Below are 24,179 nucleotides of genomic sequence, written 5' to 3'. Positions count from 1 at the left end.
CCCCACACAACACACCAGCTTGTCTACTGACCACGCTTTGTCCCCAAGCCTCGAATATTTCCACCACCATGAAGCTTCCAACCCGCCCCATCGGCGTCTCACCTTCTCCCCCACCACCACCCGACCTAAACACACTGTCACCACAACCAAGCCCTTTCCAAGATGGCCCACATGTTTCAAAGGATTTGGAACTTTCTCAACGCCGGCTGGTCAGACACGTCTGAGCAGCGGATGGCCGGGACACAACAAGACTGGAAACTGATGGCCACCCCCGAGCCCCCAGGCGCCTGGCCTGTCACGCCGGCAAAGACACCACCGTATCGACGTCCCGTTTACGGCAAATGGAAAGCACTCAACTTCGGCCACCGGAGCGCGAAAAAAACCTCGCCCTACGCATGGAACAAGCTCGCAGCGGAAAGAAAAGATTACCACCCGCTCGATCCCACGAGCGAGCTCACGTCGGTTAAGAACATTGACAAGGTTCCCGAAAGATTCTGGGACGTGGAGGAGGCCGCGAGGGAGGCAAAGGAAAAGGAAAAGGACTTGGTGGGGAAACGGGAGGTGCCCAGGTTCTATCGGATCGACGACCCGTTCATGCCGGACCATGAACGGGAGGATTACAATCTGGATCCGCGGCTGAACCCGGATGCGCGGACAAAGGACCGGTTTGGGTATATCACCAAGCAGTTTAGGAATGCTGTTAGGGAGATTGTCAATGGGAAGGATGCTAGCACCACACTGAGGATGTTTCTCGAGGCCAACTTTACGACGCAACAGCTGGCCAAGATTTGGCCTTTGATCCCTGTCGCGTACAGCAGCAACCGGGCTGAGGCGCTGATTCAGGAGGCGGATATGCTTGGGTATCAGAGGTTGAGGCCTCAGATTGGCAAGGTGTTGGGGTATGATGCTGAGGATGAGGCGTGGGATTTGCCGTCGAGGCTGGCGGCGTTTTATATTGGGGTGCCCATCCCGGTGCCGGGGGCTGAGGTGCAGGGTAATATGTTCGAGCCGGGGTCGAAAGAGTTTCGGGAGCAGTACTTTGAGGATAGGTATTACTTTTTGAATGACTTCAAGAAGTATATTCCGGAGCCTGCGAAGGGTTTGTTTCTTCTTTCCGCCTCCTCCTTTGTTTTGGGGTTTCTTACTGACATGTTAAATAGCCCTGAATAATGTCACCGCCTCGCCAGTACCCAAAAGGATGGGTGGTGGGAGGAGACTGTTGTTGACCAGGAGGAAAGAAGAAAAGCGGTATGGGCCTTACTATGATGGGCCGGTTGGGTTCAGAGGGAGGTCATCTGGTTTTATAGGGAAGCCCCCGTCGCTTGCGGGGCTGAAACGGAGGCCTTATCATGAGAATGACCTGGATGTATACGCTGATGACGAGGGGAATTGGCAGCTCAAACCGCCGCCATGGATGCCCCGGCTCCAGGACGATGCAGGGCTTCGAGGAGGTGAGAATGATCTCGAAGAACTGGAAGAGGATGAGTGGGAGGACGAGCTCGAGGAGACATGGTTCGAGGCGGTGGAGGTGAGCTCAGATGGTGGGTCAGATGTGGTGATGGGGGAAGAGCAAGACCTCGTGTCTGATGGGGAGAGCACCAAGGAAGGCTCCGATGTGGACATGTTGGCGCTGGAGGACCTTGCCTCGCGCGAAGGTGATTTGGACGTGAACGCCTATCTCGACATGATGGAAACAAACCAGATAGGCCTTCGCGGTGGAGGTTTAGATGACGATTGGGACATGGAAGAGGAAGAGGACGAGAGCGACGACAACCTGCACATCAGAGGTGGCATGGCAGATGAGGAACCTCCGAAAAGTAAGCAGTGGAGGAATCTAGCAGAATACCCACCGCTGTCGACCCTCGACAATGCCTCGGATCGATGGTCACTGGACGAGAACAGGGCACCGACGTTCAAAACCAAGGTTGGTCAGTTGGAGAAGCAATTCGCCAAGGAAACTGATTTCCAGCCTGGAAAGAGCCTGATGATCCCGCTTCATGGGTATCAGGGTGTTGTCTGGTTCCGTCGTGGGATTTTTAACAGCTTTGTGGACGCCGTTGACCGTCTGCTTGGCCTCGACAGCAGAGCTGGAGTAACTTACAACCTCTACATCATGGATCCCAGCAAGGATTATGAGTTGCAAGAGGAGAAGGACGCATTTCTCGCTGATATCAACCAGCATGCCTGCCGCGTGCAGTGTGCTGGGGTAGGTGCCCTTGCCAAGGACCGCGTCGCATTCAACTGGCTTTGCCAGCAGATCGACAAGCAATACCGTCCAGGAGACAGCGCGTACTTTGGGAAGCTGATCCCCTTCGTGGCAGGTCCACATGACCCCATTCCCTGGAAGTGGGAGCCGGGAGCCAGACACCATGTTGGAAAGGTCACCTTGGACTGGCCACAGTTGAAAGGGAGAGGTAGACCAGACGTTGCTTACCTTCGGTTGCCGTTGCCTGCCGGGGACGATGCTCCTGCCACTGCCTTCTTCACGAATCAGTACAGCCGCTGGATGCAACAAGTATGCCGTGTGTTAGTACCGGGAGCTATCCGTGACCGTCCAGGCCGCCCAGCGATCCCAGCTGCGCTGATAAATGCCTTCACCACCGACGAGCAGGGCAATCCAACCAAAGCTCCGGTAACATATGGAGGCTTGGCCTTTCTCAAGTCAAATTGGGAGGTAATTGCGGCGCAACTCGACATAGTCAACGCGAAGAAATACACTTACGCGGTAACGCTTCGGGCATTCGCTCCAGGGGGGTCGGGGCAGGTTTCCGATCGATGGCACATTTTAGCCCCTGGCCAGACAAAGGCATATGACAGCGCGTCTGACGACTGGTATCTGACGCACTTGGAACTCACGGCTCCATCGATTGTTGCCGAGAGGTTGCTGAGACCGATCCTTGCGAGTGAAATCTGGAAGACAGCAGAAGGGGTCCCTTTCGCTGGGCTGACCTACCTCGAGGTTTTCTTTCCTGGCGAGAACTGGCTCGGGCCACACTTTGGAAAATACCCTGTTGCTGACGAAACGGGTGTACCTCCATCCCTCTACATAAGCCTTGTCGACGTACTCGATACGAGTAGCCCGGATGCAGAGTTTACCCCGGCATTAAGCAGAGCCTTTACGCCTCTTGTTGAGGCGTTTGTCGAGTTGATGGCGAAGATAGAGAAGCTGACAAAGGAAGCGATCTACCCGAAGGGTGTTCAAGCACCCAGCCCACTCAGCCTGTTCCCTCAGTTTATCGTGTCACGACCGGTCTGGAGGAGGTATAGTTTCCAGGACGCCTCCTACGACGGGGCTTCGGTGCATGAGTGTCCACTGTCTCTATGGGAGATCTCACTTGACAAACTCCGAGAGTTCGTGGGCAAAGTGATGGAAAATGGGGGGCCGTTTGACAGCAAGACGGACCACTTCAGCATCACCCAAGGGTTTGACCCTGACCTCCCTGACATTCTTGTTAGTCCATCCATGACTGAGACTGAATGGGAAGTGACCCGGAGGCTCATTGTCCACCCTTACCTGCGGATCAACAAGGTGGATGAGCAATCGTTGCCGGTTTTTGAGGGCATCTATGAGCATCAGCCGTTCGGATATCGCGACATCTACACCGAAACTCCACAGAAAAAGCTATGGGGCAGATACAAACCGCCGCCGGTTACGCACAACTTTGACTGGCAATTGTATCGTGCGACACCGATGGAAGACTTGGGGACGTGGCAGCCTTGGGAGAAACAGTTGAAAGTTCCGGTGCTAGAATTCCTTCCAGATCATTTTCAACTCGTGAAGATACTGAAGGACAAGCCAGAGTTGCCGGAACAATCCGAGCCACCACCGCTCACGCGGCCACTACATCTGAGCGTCGCGCCTGTGCAACAGGAGCAGCCTAAAGAAAAGCCCCGTATGCAGCCGACTCCCAGTCCGACCCGCCACAAGAGGCGGAGAGTGACCCTTCCCACTGAGACGGGAACGCCAACGCCGAGCCATTATACTACACCCCGGGTCAAACCGGTCAAACCCGTCGCACGTTCTAGAATCAGGACACCCCGAAAGCCCAGGGGATCTCCGACACCACTCACAGCCCCCCGTAAGCCCAAGGGTGCTGTCGACCCCCGTATCGCCCAGGCCTTTGCAGGACGGGCGGCGAAGAGGGCTCCCAAAGAGCCAACGAAGGAACCAACCCCCACGGCCAAGCCAACAAAGAAGAGCCCGGCAAAGACGGGTGTGATTTCGCCCGACCCCCAGCATTGGGTAGAAAATCCAAACCGCCCTGGATACTGGATTAGAAAGTGGCCAAGCACCAAGCCCGGGGTTGGTCTCCCAGATATCACGGCAAAGGAAAACTACTGGAACCAAGTACACGCCAACAACGAGGCAGAAGCAGCCGGCTACAAAAACAGGGAAACCTTAGACCAAGTATACAGGAAGAGGATCCAAGAACTCACCGGCGAAAGTGATCCCACCCCACCCGCTCCTGCCAGCACCAGTCCTGCCAGCACCAGTCCTGCCAACCCCTATCCTCCCGGCAAGCGTGACGCCTCCAAGTTCGACCCAACAGACACCACCCCCCGTCCCCCGCGTCCCGGCGCGGAAAACAAGAAGCCAGCTTCCCCTCCCAAATCACCTTACTCCACGCTGGAAGACATCAAGGCGTTGGACACGCTGACAAAAGCAAAGCTGCTGTACACCACCAAGCTCCCCCCCGGAGCACCTCCCACAATCGACCCTACCGACCCTCCCCTGGAAGATCCACCCGTCATCAGCGAGGTGGTCACCGCCCACAAACCCAACATGTCCCCTAACCTCATCTCCAAAGTAGGCATCCAACCTTACACCCTCCGCCCGCCACCCATGCCGGAAGAACTCCGCGCGAGGGCCATTCAAGACCTGGCTCTCCAGACGAGAAACTGTCCCTTCTTCCAGTGCTACCTCCCTGTTTTACGCACCCCCGAGACGGCAGTCGACCACTTCCGCAAAGTGCACAAGCGTGAGCCATGCCCCATCTGCATGGACTTCGTCGGCCAGGGCTGGGATGCCGCCAAGTGGGACGAGCACTACGGGGATGAGATACATGTCGAGTGGTTGGAGAAGTGGTGCACCAACCCTGTCGGGAAACCGCTCAAGCTGGGGGTTTTTACCGACGAGGGGATCCCGGCGGAGGATCTGACGGGGTTTGAGTGGGAGACCCCGTTTGATCCTGACGTGCCGAATGTGCGGGCTAGACCGGCGTGGTTTGATGAGGATGATGGCATGGCTGGGCTGGTGGCGGCTTCGAGGGGGAGTTGGGAAGGGGGGGTCCCGGTAAGTGAGATTAGGAAGAGGAGTCCGAGGAAGTGGAGTAGGTATATGGCTCAGACTGGGAGGACGCCGGGGTTGGGTATTGGGGTTGGGGAGGGGAATAGTACTTTGGTGTCGGTGGGGGGGGGTTATGATGATGAGGTGGATGGGATGGGGTTTGATGGCGCTGGGGATACACCTGAGAAACGTACCGATGTCTCGGCTGGGACTCAGACCACGCCGGTGCAGGTGAGCAGCTCGACAGAGGAGGAGGAGGAGGAGGAGGAGGAGGAGGAGGCAGATGAGGATGAGGAGGGTGCCCTGGAAGATTATCACTCGTCACAGGACGACAACTCGGCAGACGAGCCCGATCGGTTTGAATTTCCGGACGAAGGACCGTATAGGGCTCCGGGGCAGCGCTTCAGCCCTAGGACCATGCGGGAGAACATGCGGACTGTCAGTCAGAGACACATGGTGGGGCAGATCGAAAGACGGATCGGGATGAGAGGGCTTCCACAGGGGTTGAAACCGTGGCAGTACAAGGAGATCATGGAGGGACTGGGACATGATGGGAACCAGTGGGGATTGAGGACGACAAGGATCAGACCAGGCCGTGTTGGTCTGGGTGAGGTTGACGATTTTCCAGTTAGCGACAATGAAAACGATGGTGATGGTGGTGGTCGTGGTGGTGGTGGCGGCGGCGGCGGCGGTGGTGGTACTCAGCAGACTGAACCACCAACGGGGGGTCCTGATCCTCCACAACCTCCGCAACCTCCAGTGGTTCCACAGCCTCCAGTAGCTCCACAGCCTACAACGTCCAGCAAGAAACCGACTGCACGTCGTCCGCTGACCGAGGAACAAAAGCAAAGAACAAGGGAAAAAGAGGAAAAGAGGCGAAGGCGTCAGCAACGAGAGGAGGATCCCGACTATGTCCCCACCGGCGAGACGTCCGAATCATCCGACGAGTTCCTCGTTGTCTCTGATGAGGATGAGGAGACCCCCGCGGAGAACCAGCCTGGGAAACGAAAGCTGCCGCCAGATACCAGTGCCACGAAGCAGCCCCCGGGGAAGAGACAGAGAAGAGACTCCGAGGACGGCACGTACAAGCCTGACAAGGAAACGGAACAGCAGATCGCCCAAGAGGACAAGGTGTTGGAGGAGGAGTTCAAGGCCATTGCCGAGTGGGATGATGAAGTGAAGCAGATGATTGGGGACGGGCCGCTCAATCAGTGGCAACGATTGCTAGCTCTTGTTAGCCAGACGGTGAGGAAGAAGGAGGAGCAGAGGGATCGGTTGAATGTGTTGAAGGATAAGAAGAAGAATAGCGCGAACGGAGAGATGAGCAAGTAAGTTTTTCGACGTCTAGTATTCCCCCATTATGAGGTGGCGCTAACACAGATGGGAAATAGACACGATGAGAGGAGATGGAAAGAGATCAAAGCCGAATTGGGCAAGTTGGCGAGGTCTGAGAAGGAGTATAGGCGCCTGTAAGTGTCTCCATTCATTATCTGGGACGTGTGATCGCATGAGAGACTGACATGACCTACCTTAGAACGACGCGATTGGAAAACGAAAATGAAGAGGTGAAGGCTGAGGCTGACAGGCGAGCGATCCCTATACAAACTCTTGGGAAGAGGGCGAGGAACATTAGTTTCAGGGAGCCGTTGGAGAGGGGACAGTCGCCGCCGAGGCAGCACCAGGGCGCCATCCCGTCGGCTTTGAAGAGGACGGAGAGTGCGGAGCAGGCTGAGCAGGCTGAGCACCCGTGGGCGTGGTACATGGATCTCATGGGACAGGCCGATCAAGATGACGACGGCTTGTATCCGTACGGACATGTTCTCGGGGCCACGGGGGAGGATGACCTGTATGGGGATGGTGGGTATGGGTATGGAGATGAGTACGATGAGCCTCAAGAACCTGAGGCCAATAGCTACGAAGAGAGGTTGGGCAAGCAGTAGATGGAGAGGGTTTCCTTTTTCGTTGCTTTTTCTTGTTACAAAATCTCACAGCAAAATAAGGTAGTTGGAATTGGATAGGTACCACCAGTGGTTTTCTTTTCTCTTTGCCTTTGATGAGCAGTGTGGACTGTAGTTGCACCGCCAAGACAGCGCTAGTTTCAGAGCCAAGGCGCCGTCGAAGCCGCTGAAAATCCGGGGAAAAGCTTCTGCTCCACAGCGGCACAGCGCCGCGCTGGTGCGGGCTCCAGGCGGGCTTGTGAAGCAGTCGGTTGGCCAATCACAGGAGGTGTTTTCGAATCGGAACGCTCCCGACGTGCAGCTTGGCTGGACCCTGACATAACAACTTCTTTCTATCGACGGCAACCATCGGCTGCCCAACTGAATCTTGCTCTGGTATGGCTTCCTATCGTGTTCGTCTGGCGGTGAACAGCGCGGCCGCTGCGTGGTGGGCAGACATTGGATGACTGCTAGTAGGTGTCCGACCGCCCCCAACGCCGTGTTCGCTTCCGCAGCCGCTTCCGACGCCCGTGTCTTATGTTGTTCCCTGTACAACAGGGCGATCAGATGACCCTTCCATCCTGTTGGGTTTGTGGAGAGAAAACGAGAAGATATCTCTGGACCGGTTTGTATTCTTTTATCTAAACTCCTTCCTGACATTTGCACAAAGCTTACCAAATCTACACACACACAGCCTCCACCATCCATGGCGACACGCATCCCCCGAATAGCCATCACCTCCCTCCTCAACCATAGCCGGCCCCGACGCGCGCCCCCGATCAACCTCCGACTTCTCCCTCGACCGCTACACACTACCAGCCCACCCCATCACCCAAAACCACCCCCCAAAGCCTCCCACCTCGCCAGCCTCCTCCTAACCACCTCCCTCCTCCTCACCCTCCCTCTCCTATCCAAATCCGAAACCTCCTCCCTCGACCCTTCCCCCTCCCCCTCCCTCCCGCTCTACCACCTCTCCGAAATCCACCAGTCTCACGGCCCCAGCTCCCCCGAACCATGGGTAACCCTCAACAACAAAGTCTACAACATCACCTCCTGGCTCCCCGCCCACCCAGGCGGGGACGTCATCCTCCGCGCCGCCGGCGGCTCCCTAGAGCCCTACTGGGAAATTTTCACCATCCACAACTCCCCTCACGTCCAAGAGATCCTAGAAGAGTATCTAATCGGGTACATCCACCCTTCCGACCTCGGTCCAGACGGGAAACCACCCGCCACGAGCATCGAAGACCCATTCGTAAACGATCCGGTGCGGGACAAAAGACTTATAACGCACACTTACAAGCCTAGGAACGCGGAGCCGCCTAACCAGGAGCTGGATAAGGGGTTTTACACCGAGAATGGGATGTTTTATGTGCGGCATCATATGTGGGTTCCTGAAGAGGATGGGGGGGAGTTGGTGGTGGAGTTACCTGATGGGGAGGAGAGGAGGTATACGATTGGGGAGCTGAAAAAGAGATTTAAAACGGAGAGGGTTACGGCAACGTTGCAGTGCAGTGGAAACAGGAGGAACGACATGACGCGACACGCAGGGAAAACGAACGGGTTGCAGTGGGGGGTCGGCGCGATAAGTAACGCGGTTTGGGAGGGCGTGAAGCTGAAAGATCTACTAAAAGATGCTGGGCTCGAGTTGGAACAACAAGAGAACGAAAAAGATATGCACGCTTGGTTTGTCGGCAGGGAGGCTTACTCGGCCAGTATACCGCTCCCGAAAGCGACCGACCAAAACGGGGACGTGCTGCTCGCGTGGGGGATGAACGGAGAAACACTCCCGAGGGATCACGGGTTCCCACTCAGGGTGGTGGTGCCGGGGAATGTGGCTGCCAGGAGCGTAAAGTGGCTGAGCAGGATTGTCATCTCGGACGAGGAGGCGACGAGTCAGTGGCAGAGGAGGGATTACAAGAGCTTCGGGCCGAACGAAGGGGGCAAGGAGGATTGGGACAAGGCGCCGAGCATACAGGAGATGCCGGTGACGAGCGCGATAACGGGGGTCTGGGTGGGGGAATGTGTCAAGAAAGTTTCTTGGATGCCGGGGGGAGGTATTGGGAGTGGGGAGAGGGTGAATGGGGGGCGGAGAACGATTGATATGGCGGCTACACCGCAAAAGGTGGGCTTCACCCCCAAACCGACCTCTTCTGACGGCAATACCCCCTGTCCGGAAACAACACCGGACAATGAACCCATTGCCCTCCAGGGATACGCCTACTCTGGCGGGGGCAGAAAAATCACGCGCGTTGATGTCTCCCTCGACGGCGGCGCGACGTGGGACCAGGCCCAGCTCGTGGACGACTGCTCCAACCCAGCCACGCCGTGCTATGGGAACAAGAGCTGGGGGTGGACAAGGTGGAGATACAACGGTACTCTTCCCGTCCTCTCCCTCCCACCCACTGTCCCCTTACCCCCGGCCCTGGCAAAGGTTGGGCAGGACTGTGAGGATGGATTCGGCCGGTCGGTGAGCTTGATGGGACAGTTGCCTAAGAAGCAGTGCACCACGCTTATTGTCAAGGCCACGGACGAGAGTTACAATACCCAGCCGGAGAGCCACAAGGGGATATATAATGTCCGGGGCAACCTGGCGACGGCGTGGCATAGGGTAAAGATTTGTCCCGAGTGCACCAAGGGGAACGGGGGTAAGGGAGGGTTGGTGTGGAATACGGGGGAGACGTATGGGTGTGGGTTCAGGAAGGAGGCGGAAGAGGTTAGGGAGGGGATGAGGGCTGCTTCTGAGAGTACTGGGAATGGCAAGTGACGGTGCTGGCTGGGGACGGTCTGGTAGATATGGCGTTTGGGGATATATCATGAGGTTTCATGGCGCCTCAAATAGGAAAACGCCAATTATTTGGTTCAAATACATTAATTTGATCATGATTTACACCTCGGAGCAAGCCGCTCTATGCAAATAGCCAATCTGTTATCTCACCACCATCACAACCCCAAAAAAGCTCTCTACGCCGGGGCCAAAAACCCATCAATATCCACCCTCTGAAGGAAACTCACATGGCCAAACTCAGACCAATACTGCGCCAGCCTATCGTGGCTGATCAACAACAACTGCGACTCAATAAAGCTATCTGTCGCGCCATCCCAAATAAATTTATGGGGTCTGTCAGCCATCATCCTCGTCCCTCCCGCCACAGGTAGATAGATCGAAGAACTCACCATTGACAAATCCCGTCGAGCCCACATGTCCCTGGCTCTTCACAATCCTCACCCCCTCAAACGGTTCATATTGGCAGATATTGACGAGCCCCCTTTCTCCTAGGTCCGCAACTCGAAAGGTTACCTCCCCTCGGGGAACGTTAGGGTCACCCGTAAGTTTAACCGCCTCCAGCGGACCACGATAGACAGTTTCGTCGTGTTTTCGCTTCTCAAACTCGTCGGGTGACTCTTGCTCACGGGGTTGGATACTCTCGGCATCAAAAGGCGTCTCATCATCTGGTTGCGTGACAAGAAGAAATTCACACCCGTGACCCGAGTAATCCCCTACCCAGATCCCCCTAAACGGCTTTTCTTTTGTCGGGGTGTACAGTTTCGGGTCCAGTGTGGCATAAGTAGCGAGTTCCTGCCCTATCTGCATCCGGATTGAGACGTCGTCGTCTAGGGCGTCGTCTACGGCGTCGTCTCCCCGGACGGCAAGGGGCAGGTTCCTCATGCTTACGGTTAACGGATCTGCGATGACGGACATATTGTAAACAGCTCGGCCGGGGATGCGCGTGGCAAGCCATGTCTTGATCACAAAGGCCTTGTCGGAGAGGTCGGAACGGGAGGAGGGGCGGGTCTCTGGTTTGAAGTGCTGTCCACTGGAGAGCTTGGCGGCTGTTCCGAAGACGCGGTGGCCCGAGGGGATGGCGGGGGGTGGCCAGATGAAGCCGTAGGGAAACTTGGGGGAGGCGCAGAAGGCGATCTCGTCGGAGGAAAGGACGCGGGTGTGGAAGATGGTTGCATACATCGAGTCGGTGTAATTCTGCATTTGACGCTCAGAGAGGAGACGTGAGGGTTTAGGCGGAGCGATTGAAGCTGGGGAGGGTGAGCGAGAGAAGTTACCTTCCATCGAGGAGGTGCGAGAACGGACAAGGCGGAGGTTGATGGTGTTGAAACGGGCCCAAGCCGGACTGTCCGAGTCGAAGGCAAGAGAGTCGGCAGAGTCGACGGCGTCCAGCTGGATCATGGTCTTGTCCATGTGAAGTTGAACGACAGGGTCAAAGTGGTGAATCGAGACGTTGCGGTTGGCTTCCCAGGGTTGAAAGGTGCGACTTCGGTTTGCGGCGACGAGTTGGTAGCCTTCGATGCAGCCCCTTCGGGGGTCGTAGCGGACGATGATGAGTCTGCCGGTGAGGTTGACATCTGCGAACCATATCTTGTATTTTGGCAGGTACCAGTAGGGATCATGGGCCCGGTAGAGAGCTTTGAAGCTCCGGCATGGTGCTGGAGTCCTGACTTGGATACCAGGGACGTTTTCTTGAATCAGAGCTTGCCAGAGGTGATCGGCACTGGCACGGGTGTAGAGGGTGCGTGATGTCGCCGAGACAGCGACAAGGTCAAAGGGTGAAAGGTGAGATAAGATGCTGTATACCAGCTCAGCGGGAAGCAGCTCCAGCCTGGAGAGTTCTTCGGCTCCCATCACTACTGCGGCGTCGTGTTCAAGATGGCTCATTTCAGCCGGCGTTTCCTCGAGATGTCAAAGATGGGGAAAAGGCGGGGTTCACTCCACCTCTGCCATCAAGGTGCTCTTTCCCCTTCTTTATCCAAAAAAAGAAAAAAAAAAATGGAAGGTGGACTTTTAGCTGAGGTGGCAGGAGACACCGGAAGGGAGAGAGCTACCCCGCACCACCAGATGCAGAAGACAAAGTTGGAGACAAAGCGACAGGGCAGCTAACATGAGGTTTTGCATCATCGACACGACTCTCATCATTTATCCCCAAGATATCGCGCGAGGACACCCTGGAACCCCTGCTTCCCCCCCCCCCCCCCCCCCCAACCCCCAACATGTCACACAACCACGAAGTGCAGGGTTCGAGCTGCTGCCCGGGACCGGCGCTCGGGTATCTGATCTGTGATAAAGACGGCCACCATTGCGGAGGGGACACATGTGCAGATCCCATCACAGTCCAGATAGGGCAGGTGTATATGACACCGGACTGAGTGCCGAAGCTAGTGGCGACGGCAGGAAGCTGCTCGGTCGGAGCTTCAAGCCCGCCATCCCCGGTCCGGCAGTGAAGCTCGAGTGGGGTCACAGGCGGTACTTCAAGGCTGCACCCAAATTGTACGTACAACCAAGTACCTTTCTTATCGCCTTCCTTATCAAGCTGCCCAACGGACAGCTCAGCTCCACTGACCTCACCGCAATCCTCACCTCACCTTCCGGGATGAGAGTGAAACATCAGACATCGACTCAATCACATTTGTTATTTACTTCACCCAATATCATCAAGACATCATCGACGTCCTCCCTCTTTTGTCGATTGCACCAAACACTCCCGATTCTGGTTGCGCCGCAGGTTTCCTGATCTCCGGTATCGATCTGGACGGCCAGTTGACAGCTAGCTCACCAACACGGAAGGTGGCAGAAGACGACTCACAATTACCATCCGATGCGCATTGTGTGACTTTCAGTGTCGGACTTCAAAGCAGGCCGCATCTAAAGACGAGAAACCAGCGAATTGTTCTTTTGGGCTACTGGCGACCACCGGGGCTGACCCCTGATACCCAACCGTCAACCGTGCCAACTCACCCATCCCTCAGCAGAACCCGACGACGATAAAAATCCCAAACGGAACCACTCTCAAATCATCACCGTTACAGTCACCACCTCCACTCAGCATCGCATCTCATGTGCCAGTGCCAACCTCGCAGGCCAAGTCCTGTCCGTCATACTCGCCTTCCTACTTTGTCATAGCCACGCCTCTACGGATGTATATCCCGGACGCGCGTGAACTATTCCACACCATGGCGTCCTTGATCCCAATCGTCCAGGAGGTCCTGCCCATGATCATGCCGGCATCCATATCTGTGACCAGATCCGCCGATATACTCCCCCCCTCGGAGCACCACACATCAGGTGATCAACAAGCCGATGACCGGACAGATGTATCCCCGAAAACGGTGATACCAGCAGCAGCGCCGACTCCAGCACCAACTCCAGCGCCAGCGGCAGAAGGGCCGCGGGTTATCAGCAGGGACGCCATAGTTGGGCAGGCGGAGAGCATGTGCGCGACAGGTGAGTTTTAAGTCCCGATGTCCCCTACTTGTTCCCGGGCCCCCATGATCAGTGGGTTACCGTGGTTTGCCCACGCATGGAAAGCACCGGTTGGCTGGCTGAGGGTGGGAAGGCCATCCATCCATCCATCCATCCATCCCTTCCCAACACCCACCACCATTTAGCTAGCTGTTGAGTTTGATGAGCATGCTACCAACCAATATCCCGCTTTGCCAGTCCTCATTGTGAAGCCCCGATCATCCTCTTTAATACACCACAACGGAGAGCAAGGTACGTTTTTTTTTCTGTTTCTTTCCTTTCCAACTTGATACATAATCCTAGAAAGTGTTGTACCATGCAATGATCCATGACCCTGATGTACCTGACCCTCAAAGAAACAATCATCTACGTGACATCCGGCACGGGCGTCCTCCTCGCCCAGCCAAAAGACGAAGACGAGCAGCACCCCGAACGCCACGTGCTCGGAAAGGGGGACTTTGCGTATATTCCTGCGTGGCTCGAGCACCAGGCTGTTAACGAGTCGGAGGTGGAGGATTTGGTGATGGTGGTGGTGCGGAGCGGGTCGGCGCCTGTGGAGGTTAACTTGAGGAGTTGGGGCGGAGCGGAGGTGAAGGAGGGGAGGTCATGACTTGGGTGTTTTTGTTTTTTATTTATTTATTGACATATAAATGGAAATTATCTACGCATATATAGGAAACATCTAACCTATTTACAATGTTATTTTCCGTCCTCCTTTGTGACCAGAATAACTCTCCACCACCTCAGCAACAAGTTGATAGTGTTTTTTCTGTTCAAAAACCTGCGCGTGGTCTAGCTCGGGGAACCAGATGATTTCTATCCCGTCCCGTGTTTTGTGTGCTTTTTTTGCTGGCACGTCAATTGTTGCTGTTGTTGCTGTTGTTGTTGTTGTTGTTGTTGTTGTTGTTGTTGTTGTCCACCTGTGATCCTTTTCCTTTGTCCAATCCCCCTCTTCACAAGCAAGGTACTTGGCCACCGTCCCGGTATCAACTATCAGATCCCTTCCGCTCAGCACAACCGCCACTTTTCTCCTTGGGGTCGTCGTGGTCGTCAAGTCCTCCCTCCAGAGGATATTCTCCCTCCAGAAAAAATACCGCCCCAGCCCCTCCCCTACCCCGAGGTCTGTGCTGGCAAAGTACCACAGCTGCCATTCGTTTGCTTTGGCGGGTTGGCGGCGGGTGAAGTTGTAGGCCACATCTGGGAGGTGGAGCAGGATGGTCACGGGGTCGATTAGCACCAGGCTGGTGACGCGGGGTGAGAGGGTGGTGTCGGATAGGATGTGGGTTGCGAGGACGGAGCCGTAGCTGTGGGTTACGAGGGTGAATTCCTCCCAGCAGTGCGGTAAGTGGGAGAGGATGGAGGATAGTTCTTGGAGGAAGAGGGTTTTGGACAATGGGGGGCATGTTAAGCGGGAGGAAAAGGGGAGGTTTTCCAGGATGAGGATGCCGATTTCCTGGGGGAGGGAGAGGAGGAGGGGTGGGTAGGGGTAGAGGCCTATGCCTATTCCGTGGAGGAAGATTACCGGTTTGTGGGTTGGGGATCGGTGAGGGCGGAGGTAGTAAGAGAGGTGGTTTGCCGGGGAGGGGGGACGGTGGGGGAAGAGGTGGGATAGGACTGGGGGTGGGAAGGAGTGGAATATTTTGGGAGAGACGACAGTTGCTGTGGTTTGAGGAGGGGGGCAATAGGGGCGGTGGTGGGAGAAGCTGTTGCGGTAGAGGGTGAGGTGGGTGAAGGCGTCGATGGCACAGACGAGGAGATACCAGATGATACTTCTGTAGCGGGTTTGGATCGGATCAAAGGTAAGGCGGAGGGCGGTGGTGGAGTTGCCGCGGCCGGGAGGGAATTTACGATTGGAAAGGGTCTCGATGTGGGAGATGTAGCTGTCGATTTCGGGTTCGATTTCAGGGGTGAGAGGGGCGGTTGAGTCGGTGTCGAAGAAGCCCCAGAGGATGAAGTCACGGATGTTGTCGCGTTTTATCTCAGTGAGGGGGGCGTTGAGGAACCAGAGTTGGAGGTAACGGTGCCAGTCGGGGACGTTGGCGGTGCATTGTTGGAAGAGCGCTTGACGTTGAGAGCGGGTAAGTGGTGGGGAGGGGTAGATGGCCTTGCTTTTGAGCAGGCGTTCTTTGTGGGGGAGATAGAGGAAGAGGAGGGAGGATATCTCGAGAATGCAGAGAGTGAGGATGAATAGTTTGAGGGCTATTGCTGTGGGGGAGCCCGATGTTGGTTGAGGCCCGAAAAAGAGTGAGGTGAGAATGAGAAGTGAGAGCTCGATGAAGAGAGCATATTCAAGGAGAAAAATGCAGATGCGGATGAAAATGAGGTTGGTAAGCGAGTGGCTGATCATGATTTGGTTGTGCAATTGTCAGCCGCTCCATAACACAAGTATGGATGGTGTTTATTTTCATGGATAAGAAATAATCCATAATGAATTTGTGTTGGTGTGTCTATCGCAGGCGGGCCCAGTTCTGTTGGGCTTGGATGACGTATGCGTGCCTGGCTGTGTGTGATTGGATGAAACAGAAAACGAACGTCCTTTAACCTCTATCTCAAGTACCTGATATCACAATGGCACAAAACCAACCGAGACTCGGCGCTGGTGCCTCTATTATAACTAACACTTTGTACTGCCACCAGCCGCCGTTCAATTCGCGACAAAAATGTCCACCAGTTGACGGTGTTGTCCTGCCACCTGTGCGAATCCCCCACTACAGGCCTTGCCTGCCGTCTACCACCCTAAACGTGGTTTGTGAGAACAAATTCCGACAGTCCCAAGTGTCTTCGGACACGTGGACTTGGTCTTATAGCCGATTATGATTTGGGGACCGTGGATGCCTAGACAGACATCTTTTTTCCTTGGGAAAGGCTTCAAGTTCAAATCCGAAACAGGTATTTGGTTTCTTTCCCCCCGCCCCCTTTTTTGTTTTTTTAAGAATTTTACTTTCTCTGCCAGGCGAGCTTATCATCGGTTACCTTAGTTAACCACACACATGGCTTGCCTACCGTATCATGAACGCACACGGCCCTCAAAAACCCTCAACCCTCTCAATATCTCTCCTTTTAGGGTTGCAGCATCCCTCCCACAAGGCCACGAACAAATCCAACCGAAAACCATGCCATTTAGAAAACCTCGTAGTTGCTTCACGGACTCATGACGAGATTGACGATGCCATATCTCGTTCAGTACCCCTCTCACCCGCTACTCCCCGCCTCCGGGTGGCAGTCCCGTCCCCGACCCATCCTGTGCTGATCCCGACATCCACGTCGGTTACCTCGACACTCATCGTCTCAACGCTGACCGCGTCGTCCATCATTCCCTTGACCTCTGACCCCTTGGGTACTGCCGTGGTTGAAAACCCCCATCCGCCTGTTATGGTATTGTTCAAGTTCTCCGGTTTCAGTCCATCCGTCCATGTGCAATCGCTAATAAGGATCCGCTTCAGGCTGCGAAAGAAAAAAGGGATCTGGTACACCGATAAAAACACCGGTCACGCATTTGTCATCTGGGCCATCGTGGCGTTCATGCCAGCCATGATTCTCGGCATTATCTGCATCGACATCTACACGAGGTGTGGTGCCCCGCGAGTTGCCATCCCTGATGGCCAGAAGGAAGCCGAAGCAGCTCCTGCTAGGTAAGAAGAGGTTAAAGAAGAAAAAATAATGACGAGGACAAAATTGATGATGGTGGTGCGAGCCGGGAGAAAAAGTCATCTTCTACTGATGCTACCGTCATGGCAAAGCCTACGCCACCACCGCCGGTCTCCCTTGTGAACCCTTCTCCTTTGGGAACTCTTGGAGCTCCCGGTAGCGCTCGCACTGGGGATGGCTCCTCGTGGACTGACCAGTCGAGGGGAAGGCCGAGGCTTGGTGTTGAGACTGACCAGACAAAGCCACCCATCACCAACCATAACACCGTGAAGAAGGTTACTCTCGACGATATGGATGTCATCACCGCCGCTGGTCCTTCAGTTTTACATCGCCGCCTCCATGGCCGCAGAGGCAACGGCCAGGTCAGTCGAACAATCCACTCCCCCACTCTCTAGCCAACCCTTGCTCCAAACTACCCAAGCCTGGGGAGCCCTTGGTTATCACAACCACCATCCCCACCCCTACTTTGTCAAACACTGGTTTTGTCCACACCATCAACACCGCCTTTGACTCGGGTGACACTAGGCCCCTTTCCAAGATCAGCGAGGAAGGCAGCAGTGTCACGGATGGCAATGCCGAGCCATCCATGATGAGACAGAACCTGAGGTGGTACGCTCTCTGATCTGGATGAGGACAAGAGTTTCAGCACTAGTCAAGGCTGCCTCTAAGGGGTGTGTGTTATGACGAGATGAAAGGACATTGCAATGAATCATGGTTATGATGGAATGGGTGTCTTGCATTTGCTGGGTTGTCAAGAGCTGGACAAACACAGCGGTATTAACTGGAGCTTTGATTGGATACCACAGGCTTCTTCTGGCTACTGTTTGGGGGGCTTGAGGGATGAGAGTTGGGGTATTCCTGCTTGATTTCGGTTTTTATTCCTGGATAATGTAGGTACCTCGAGTGAACGACATTCGTAACTTTAGCTGTTACCCTCGGTCGTGCTTGTTCGGAGAAGCGAGTTCCATTCTCAAGACAGCCGGCGCTGAACAGCTGAGGACGGTGTTCCGGATCCCAACCGGGTTTTGGCTTTACATCTTTTGTGTATGAGCCTAGTGCACACTAGTTAGCACCGGTGACCGAGCTAGCCTTCACCAGTGCCATATCCTGATACCACCTCTTCGCCCTGGAATTCAAAGGCGCAGGTCACACAAAGAACCTAGATCACCGCTGGACATTTGATGGTTGCGACCACGGCATTGAGGCTGTGCTTGCCAAGGGGCGCATGGCAAGACGAACAAGGAGGTTGTGGAGGCGGGGAAGAAGATTAGGGGGAAGCAACGTCGTCTGAGCTCTGTTGACAAGCAGGCGCATATATCATCTTTCACATTTCCATATTGTCATAACCTGAACAATATCGGAATCTGGACATGGACGATTTCCATTTCCGTTCTGGGACCTGAGCAGTCGCCGCTTTAACCTGAGCAGAAGTGGAGATCTCCTGAGCAAGGGGGACAAGAGCCTGAGCAGGCCCTGAGCACGGTGAGCAAGGCCCTGAGCATGGTGAGCAAGGTCCTGAGCACGGTGAGCAAACCCCGAGCACGGTGAGCAAGGCCCTGAGCAGGCCCTGAGCACCTTAAGTGCTGCAGGGGGGTTTTGGTGGAAGTTGCTAAAGAATAACCCTAAGGGTAACACTTATTACTGAGTTAGTCTTAATCAGGCAAGTCTTCTCCCGTTCCTGCATCGGGATCACCGAAACCTTGGGTTATTTCTAACTTGATTGAGCACTGTATGGAAGATCACATTTTCTGGTCATACGAAAAGCCAGAAACGGCCTTTTCATTTTGCCTGTGTAGGCAGCGATCTTAATTGCATTAAAAGCCATTTATGGCTTCAGTAGCAGCGATTTCTTATGTTGCCTATATCAAAATGGAAAAGCTGTTTCTGGTTCCAGCAAAGGAGACCATCCCACGCTTCCAGATTCCTACAGCAAGCTCTGAGAGTCACTTTTGGCGCTGACTCCTTGCAAGGAAACCGGGAGCTTGGCTTTGCAAGGCTACCTGGTAATGGCAGATTCCAATCATATCTAGCATCCTTGCTGCTTTGCCCGGGGAGCCATTTCCGGCTTGAGCCAAGACAGCAGACAATTGGAGCGTGCTCCCACTGTAACGGGCCGAGCCTTGGCATGGACTCGACATTCCAACACCAGAACCTTCCATCAGCGCGCACTGGCCAACGCGCTTAGCCAACTCAGAACCAGAAGCCAGTTTTGAACGCGGCTGTAAACACACCATTGGTAACATGCTGACTCACGTGCCGTGGTTATAAGCTCAGAGTCTTATTATGCGCCAACTTATCTCGCCCACCATGACAGATCAGCTGCGGCCGAGCGTGGCGTGCTCTTCCTCCACCAACAAAACGAAGACAACTCCAGCGCGGAGGAAACAGGTGCGCCTGTAGCAGTCGCCCCAACAGCGCCGGAGAACACCTCTGTGCAGCGATCCCTCGAAAGTTTACCAGGGAAGGGAGCAGAGGAAGCAGCCGGGACTGGGAGGTCTGATCAGCCAAAGTCCCCAGAACCCTTAAGCACCCTCCTGATAGGCATGTTGGCCAGATTCGATCACCAGATAACTATCTTGTGGCTATGCAGCCCATACCTCGTAGCGATGAGCTATAAAGAAAAGAATTGCATGTGGTGAAAGAAAATGTCGTGAAGGTTCGTCAAACGTAAGAAAAAAGCCAATGTACATATAATCTTTATGAAATACGCTCCCGAACTGAAAAACAACCCTAGATCTGTAACACCCCAGTAAACCCCTCTATAGAACTGGATGAAATGGATCAGGAATACTCGGCACCCTTCACAATAAGGCTCCTTATCGTGCTAGACCGCGCAGTTGAGCGACGAGCGGCAGTTCTTCTTCCAGTCATCAATGTGGCACCGGCATAGCGGCATTGTTTACTCTCGATCCGCGCCAGATCAGAGTAGGATAAACTGAAACAATTGGCCAATCCATTTTTGGGCTTGACGATGGCTTTCAACTGGCTATTAGGGCCGCGACCAGGCGGACGTTGGAAACATCGAAGCATACTGCGGAGAACTAGATCGCTTGATTTTACCTGCCCATTTCAGCAGTCGAGCAGGATCATGCCTTTCCATGAAGCGGAACACGGCTCGTTGCCCGCGCTACTAGTGCATCACACGGGCAGCGTGAAAACCCTTGTGCTAAACGTGAGCGGTGGTGTAAAGGTTACATGTTAGCAACCAAGTCGCAGGGCAAGTTTGACCAGGTCCCCAGGGTCCTCGGTGTCCTTGATGACGTCTGAGTGGATCAAGGTCGTAAATTCGACTAGTTCTAGGAAAAATGTCTCAAACTCTCATCCCCGCCCCAGTTCCCAGCATCCTTCAGCCATCGCTTACACAATTTGCCTCAATGCCCAAAATATCAGGGAGTTCTCCCATCTCAGCGCTCTGAAAAGTTGCGGAAAGCAAAAAAGTAGGCAAAGAAAGTAAAAAAATCAGCCAGCTTGTTGCTGATCACACTCTGAGGGTTAGTATCTGTCTACCAGTGCTTGGGCGGTGAGACACATTGGGGGATCAGACGGAAAGTATGTCCACGAATCTGATCCAAGTCTTCGACCCACAGTGGCGTTTGGGACTTGCTATCTGTGAGAACGCCCTCTAGTCTCGTCAACCTGTCGTTGTTGGGCGCCACCCGCGGCTCTGTGCTACGAAGCCCAGCATATTTTCTTTTTTTGGGGTCTAAAAATAGAGCTCGAGAACAGGGATTTTGACGGTGCAGGGTAGACCGCTTCGAGGAACGAATGACTGGTACGCCGAGACAGTCTGGATTAAGGTGGCTGATATCGCAGGAGGGACAGTAATTATTAGCTCGAACATAAGCCCTTCTAAGATTTAATGGTAGGTTTTTATAGTGAAGCTCCTAAATAGGGATTTCTTGAGCTTTCCAATAAGGGTTACAAACGGCTCAGGATCCGGCTTGCCTCAGAATAGTACTAGATACTATCTAATTACGCTCCTAGGGAGAAACCGTATTTAGGTAAAAGTTAAGAACAATTTGTAGCGGGTTCGCCGCAAAAGGCCCTAACACCTTGGATCTTACGCTCGAAGATATCGCTTTTATTCCAAATTTCTATAATCTGGGACCTTAAAGCGGCCGAAGGCTTAAGGAAACTTCCATTTACCGCCGAAGTAGTAACGCACAGGGCCTGCCAGGGAACGACAGGGATTAGCAAGGGTTATTCACCAGGCCATTAAATTATTGCTCTTTTGGAAGCCATCGCCAAGCCCAAAAATAGAAGATTGGCCGACGCGGATCGAGGTTCTTCAGCCGCAGTTAGGGCTCTCGAGCAGGATTTTCGAAGCTCTCGCACAAGGTTTTTGACGGTGGAGCTCCTGAACATAGATGAGACGGGGGCGATGTGACTTTAAGTGACAGGCAAAACGTCTCCGACGAACTTAACTACCTTATTCATAAGAGCATCTATCCACCATCCTACACCAAAACGTTACCTCTAGGAATTCCACCCCGCGAAGTGTTGGACAAAACCTTTCCAAAAATTAGGTAGATGGACTCGTGGCCCGGCTTCAGCAGAGGACCAGGCCACCCTATCTGCCAGAGGAAACGCTAGTCTCTAAATCGTCAGCGGCACCAGTTGGACTCTCGAGCTTAAGCACGCATACCGCTGCGCGCAACTTCGACAGCACATGCAAGCAGCTGCCTGCTATATTGGACTCCCAGCCCCTAGTATTACTTATATTTCTCTTTACCGCACATTCTGTCTATGCTATGCAAGCCTTTAAACATAGATAGGGTTCCAAGCGCTCTCCACGAGAGGTTAGTAGTATGCTTTAGCGATCCATGCATAGCCAGTTGAAAGCCATCGTTAAGCCTAAAAATGGATTGGCCAATTATTTTAGTTTATCCTACTCTGATCTAACGCAGATTAAAAGTAAATAATGCTGCTATACCGGTGCTAAATTAATAACTTGAAGAAGAACTGCCGCTCGTCGCTCCACTGCGCGGTCTAGCACAATAAAAAGCCTTATTGTAAAGGGTGCCGAGTATTCCTAATCTATTTTATTTAGTTTTATAGAGGGGTTTACTAAGGTATTACGGATCTAGGGTTATTTTTTAGTTCGGGAGCGTATTTTATAAAGATTATATATATATTAGCTTTTTTACTACGTTTGACGAACTTTTACGATATTTTCTTTTACTATATATAATTCTTTTCTTTATAGCTTATCGCTACGAGGTATAGGCTGCATAGCCACAAGATAGTTATCTAGTAATCGAATCTGGCTAACATGCCTATCTGTAGATTGGGGGTTTTAAGGAGAAACCGAATGAGTTTTGGGAGTATAGCGCTAGGATAGGAGAGCAGAGATAGAAAAGCGCAAGCTAAAGCTATAGCTTCGAAGTTGTTACGGCTTCGGCGTCCCCGCTAAATAAGCTAAATCGTCTCTCAACTGAGTCTCACGATCGTGGGATGGCGAGGTAGCTACGAAGATTGGTAACGTCTGCGAGAAGGTCCGGGAGCCGGTACAAAAAGGCGACCTCACGATCCAGTATACGCCGATACGTCACCCGGCCCTAAATCTACGAACGTTGCCTGCGCTCTATATTACTTATATATAGGCCTCGAAGGATTATTATTTACAACCTAATTTCTTATATACCAGACAAAACGTCTATCCTGAAGCTTAGTTCTAGGCCTCGGCTAGCACAGCATCGAAAGCGTCGACAAGCTTCCGGCTAAGGTCGCCCTTTTCCATCTAGATTTTTTTAGTAGTCGGCTGCCCTTGCCACTTGGCTTTATACTCGATGTACCCTTTAGCCTTTTGTTGTGTGATTAGCTTCTTAAACTCGAATAGTTTCTAGACGGGTTCGGATCTAAATTAGGTAATAGCTCTGAGACCAATATTCTTGTTTTTAACCCAACTATTATTACTCTCTAGGTATCTTACTTACTTTACTTTATCCTATACCCTCTTCCCGATCTTACTTTTTACAATTAACTTCTTTACTTTATAAACGTTAGTATTAACAATCGTTAGCTCCTTATTATTAAATTACATTATATCGCTAGGCAGTAGTTTTCGAGACCTTTATAATATAGCATCGATAATCTTACAGCCCTTATTAGACTATTGCCCTATAGCGGATTCTGCGGTAGTTATCTTCGTAGAAGTGCGCGCAATAGAGCTGCCGATAGACGTTAGGTCGCCCTCCGTCCGTATATTTGGGTTAACTAAATCGTCGCTACCGATAGGCGAACGTAAACTATTAGGTAAGGACGAGAGCGGGGTATTTAAACTGGGATAATTATTATCCGAGACGCTACTATATTAGGTACTGTAATGTAGAGAGTATATACTAAACACGGTTAGCGTCTCGGTTACGTTAAATTAGCTAAATTTAGCTTCTAAAATATTAATAAACTCATAATTAATTAGTCGGGAAAAACGACGTTTAACGGTCCGTTTTTTTATCTAGTTATTCGCATACCTAAACTTTTTTTAATTAGGGGCGTAGCCGTTTTTTTTATAAAGTAATAGAAACTTTAATCCTATTAACCTGGCTTTAGCCTAGCACGATTCCGGTACGAGGTTTACTATTCCTATAAACGTCATATATATAATACTAGAATTCTAATACCAATTAAACTTTTATATTATATAGAAACTATAGGTATTGAATAAGATTTTCGATATTAAAGTTTTAAATATAAATCGTATTATATTTTTTTTTAAATGTATTATTATTAATTATTTCGATCAAAAAATTACTTTATTTATTTATCTATTAATAAGCCTTTACTCCCAAGATAATAGAGATAATATCCGGTATATATAGTAGTATAACGGAATATTATTAAGTCGCATTAAAAAGTTATAATATTATTATTAATATAATTTTAATAATAATTTTCCTAATCCTTTTTATTAGTTACCTACCTACTATATTAAAACCAAAACTCTATAAAACTAGATTTAGCTTTATAATACCTGTTGAAGTAGGTGCTATTGAGGCCTGTAAATATAGGCTCAAACAGCTATCGGCGCAGTACATTGAGAGCGAAGAAGACTTTG

At 52.6% G+C, this 24,179-nt stretch overlaps 5 protein-coding genes across 5 annotated transcripts; 3 read left to right on the top strand and 2 right to left on the bottom strand.

The window, feature by feature from the left end:
• Window positions 1-162: 162 nt before the first annotated feature.
• Window positions 163-7,227, top strand: QC764_511300 (uncharacterized protein; the record flags this gene model as incomplete). Its single annotated transcript, XM_062948348.1, is given in 6 exon segments — window positions 163-1,099; window positions 1,161-4,479; window positions 4,495-5,942; window positions 5,979-6,615; window positions 6,679-6,756; window positions 6,822-7,227. 6 exon segments carry the CDS (start codon window positions 163-165, stop codon window positions 7,225-7,227), a joined length of 6,825 nt encoding a protein of 2,274 aa, XP_062799742.1.
• Window positions 7,228-7,930: 703 nt separating this feature from the next.
• On the top strand, window positions 7,931-9,988 carry QC764_511310 (uncharacterized protein; the record flags this gene model as incomplete). The annotated part of the gene is made up of 1 exon (XM_062948349.1): window positions 7,931-9,988. The coding sequence occupies one exon, from the start codon at window positions 7,931-7,933 to the stop codon at window positions 9,986-9,988; it is 2,058 nt and encodes a 685-aa protein (XP_062799741.1).
• A 197-nt stretch (window positions 9,989-10,185) lies between these two features.
• QC764_511330 (uncharacterized protein) lies at window positions 10,186-11,893 on the bottom strand (the record flags this gene model as incomplete). The annotated part of the gene is made up of 2 exons (XM_062948350.1): window positions 10,186-10,310; window positions 10,399-11,893. 2 exons carry the CDS (start codon window positions 11,891-11,893, stop codon window positions 10,186-10,188), a joined length of 1,620 nt encoding a protein of 539 aa, XP_062799740.1.
• Window positions 11,894-12,243: 350 nt separating this feature from the next.
• Window positions 12,244-14,171, top strand: QC764_511340 (uncharacterized protein). The gene is made up of 3 exons (XM_062948351.1): window positions 12,244-13,456; window positions 13,673-13,726; window positions 13,831-14,171. Exons 1-3 carry the CDS (start codon window positions 13,150-13,152, stop codon window positions 14,082-14,084), a joined length of 615 nt encoding a protein of 204 aa, XP_062799739.1. The 5' UTR covers window positions 12,244-13,149; the 3' UTR covers window positions 14,085-14,171.
• Window positions 14,166-15,821, bottom strand: QC764_511350 (uncharacterized protein; the record flags this gene model as incomplete). Its single annotated transcript, XM_062948352.1, has 1 exon — window positions 14,166-15,821. One exon carries the CDS (start codon window positions 15,819-15,821, stop codon window positions 14,166-14,168), a length of 1,656 nt encoding a protein of 551 aa, XP_062799738.1.
• Window positions 15,822-24,179: the final 8,358 nt, after the last annotated feature.

This window comes from Podospora pseudoanserina, chromosome 5 (genome assembly GCF_035222485.1).
Source record: "Podospora pseudoanserina strain CBS 124.78 chromosome 5, whole genome shotgun sequence".
NCBI classification, from domain to species: Eukaryota; Fungi; Ascomycota; class Sordariomycetes; order Sordariales; family Podosporaceae; genus Podospora; species Podospora pseudoanserina.
This window is presented reverse-complemented; position numbering and strand designations above follow the sequence as displayed.

Coding starts and splice junctions, on each gene's coding strand:
- QC764_511340 (XM_062948351.1), top strand. CDS start 13,150: ATGTATATCCCGGACGCGCGTGAACTATTCCACACCATGGCGTCCTTG. Junction 13,457..13,672: donor GGAGAGCATGTGCGCGACAG/GTGAGTTTTAAG, acceptor CCGCTTTGCCAG/TCCTCATTGTGAAGCCCCGA. Junction 13,727..13,830: donor ACACCACAACGGAGAGCAAG/GTACGTTTTTTT, acceptor TGACCCTCAAAG/AAACAATCATCTACGTGACA.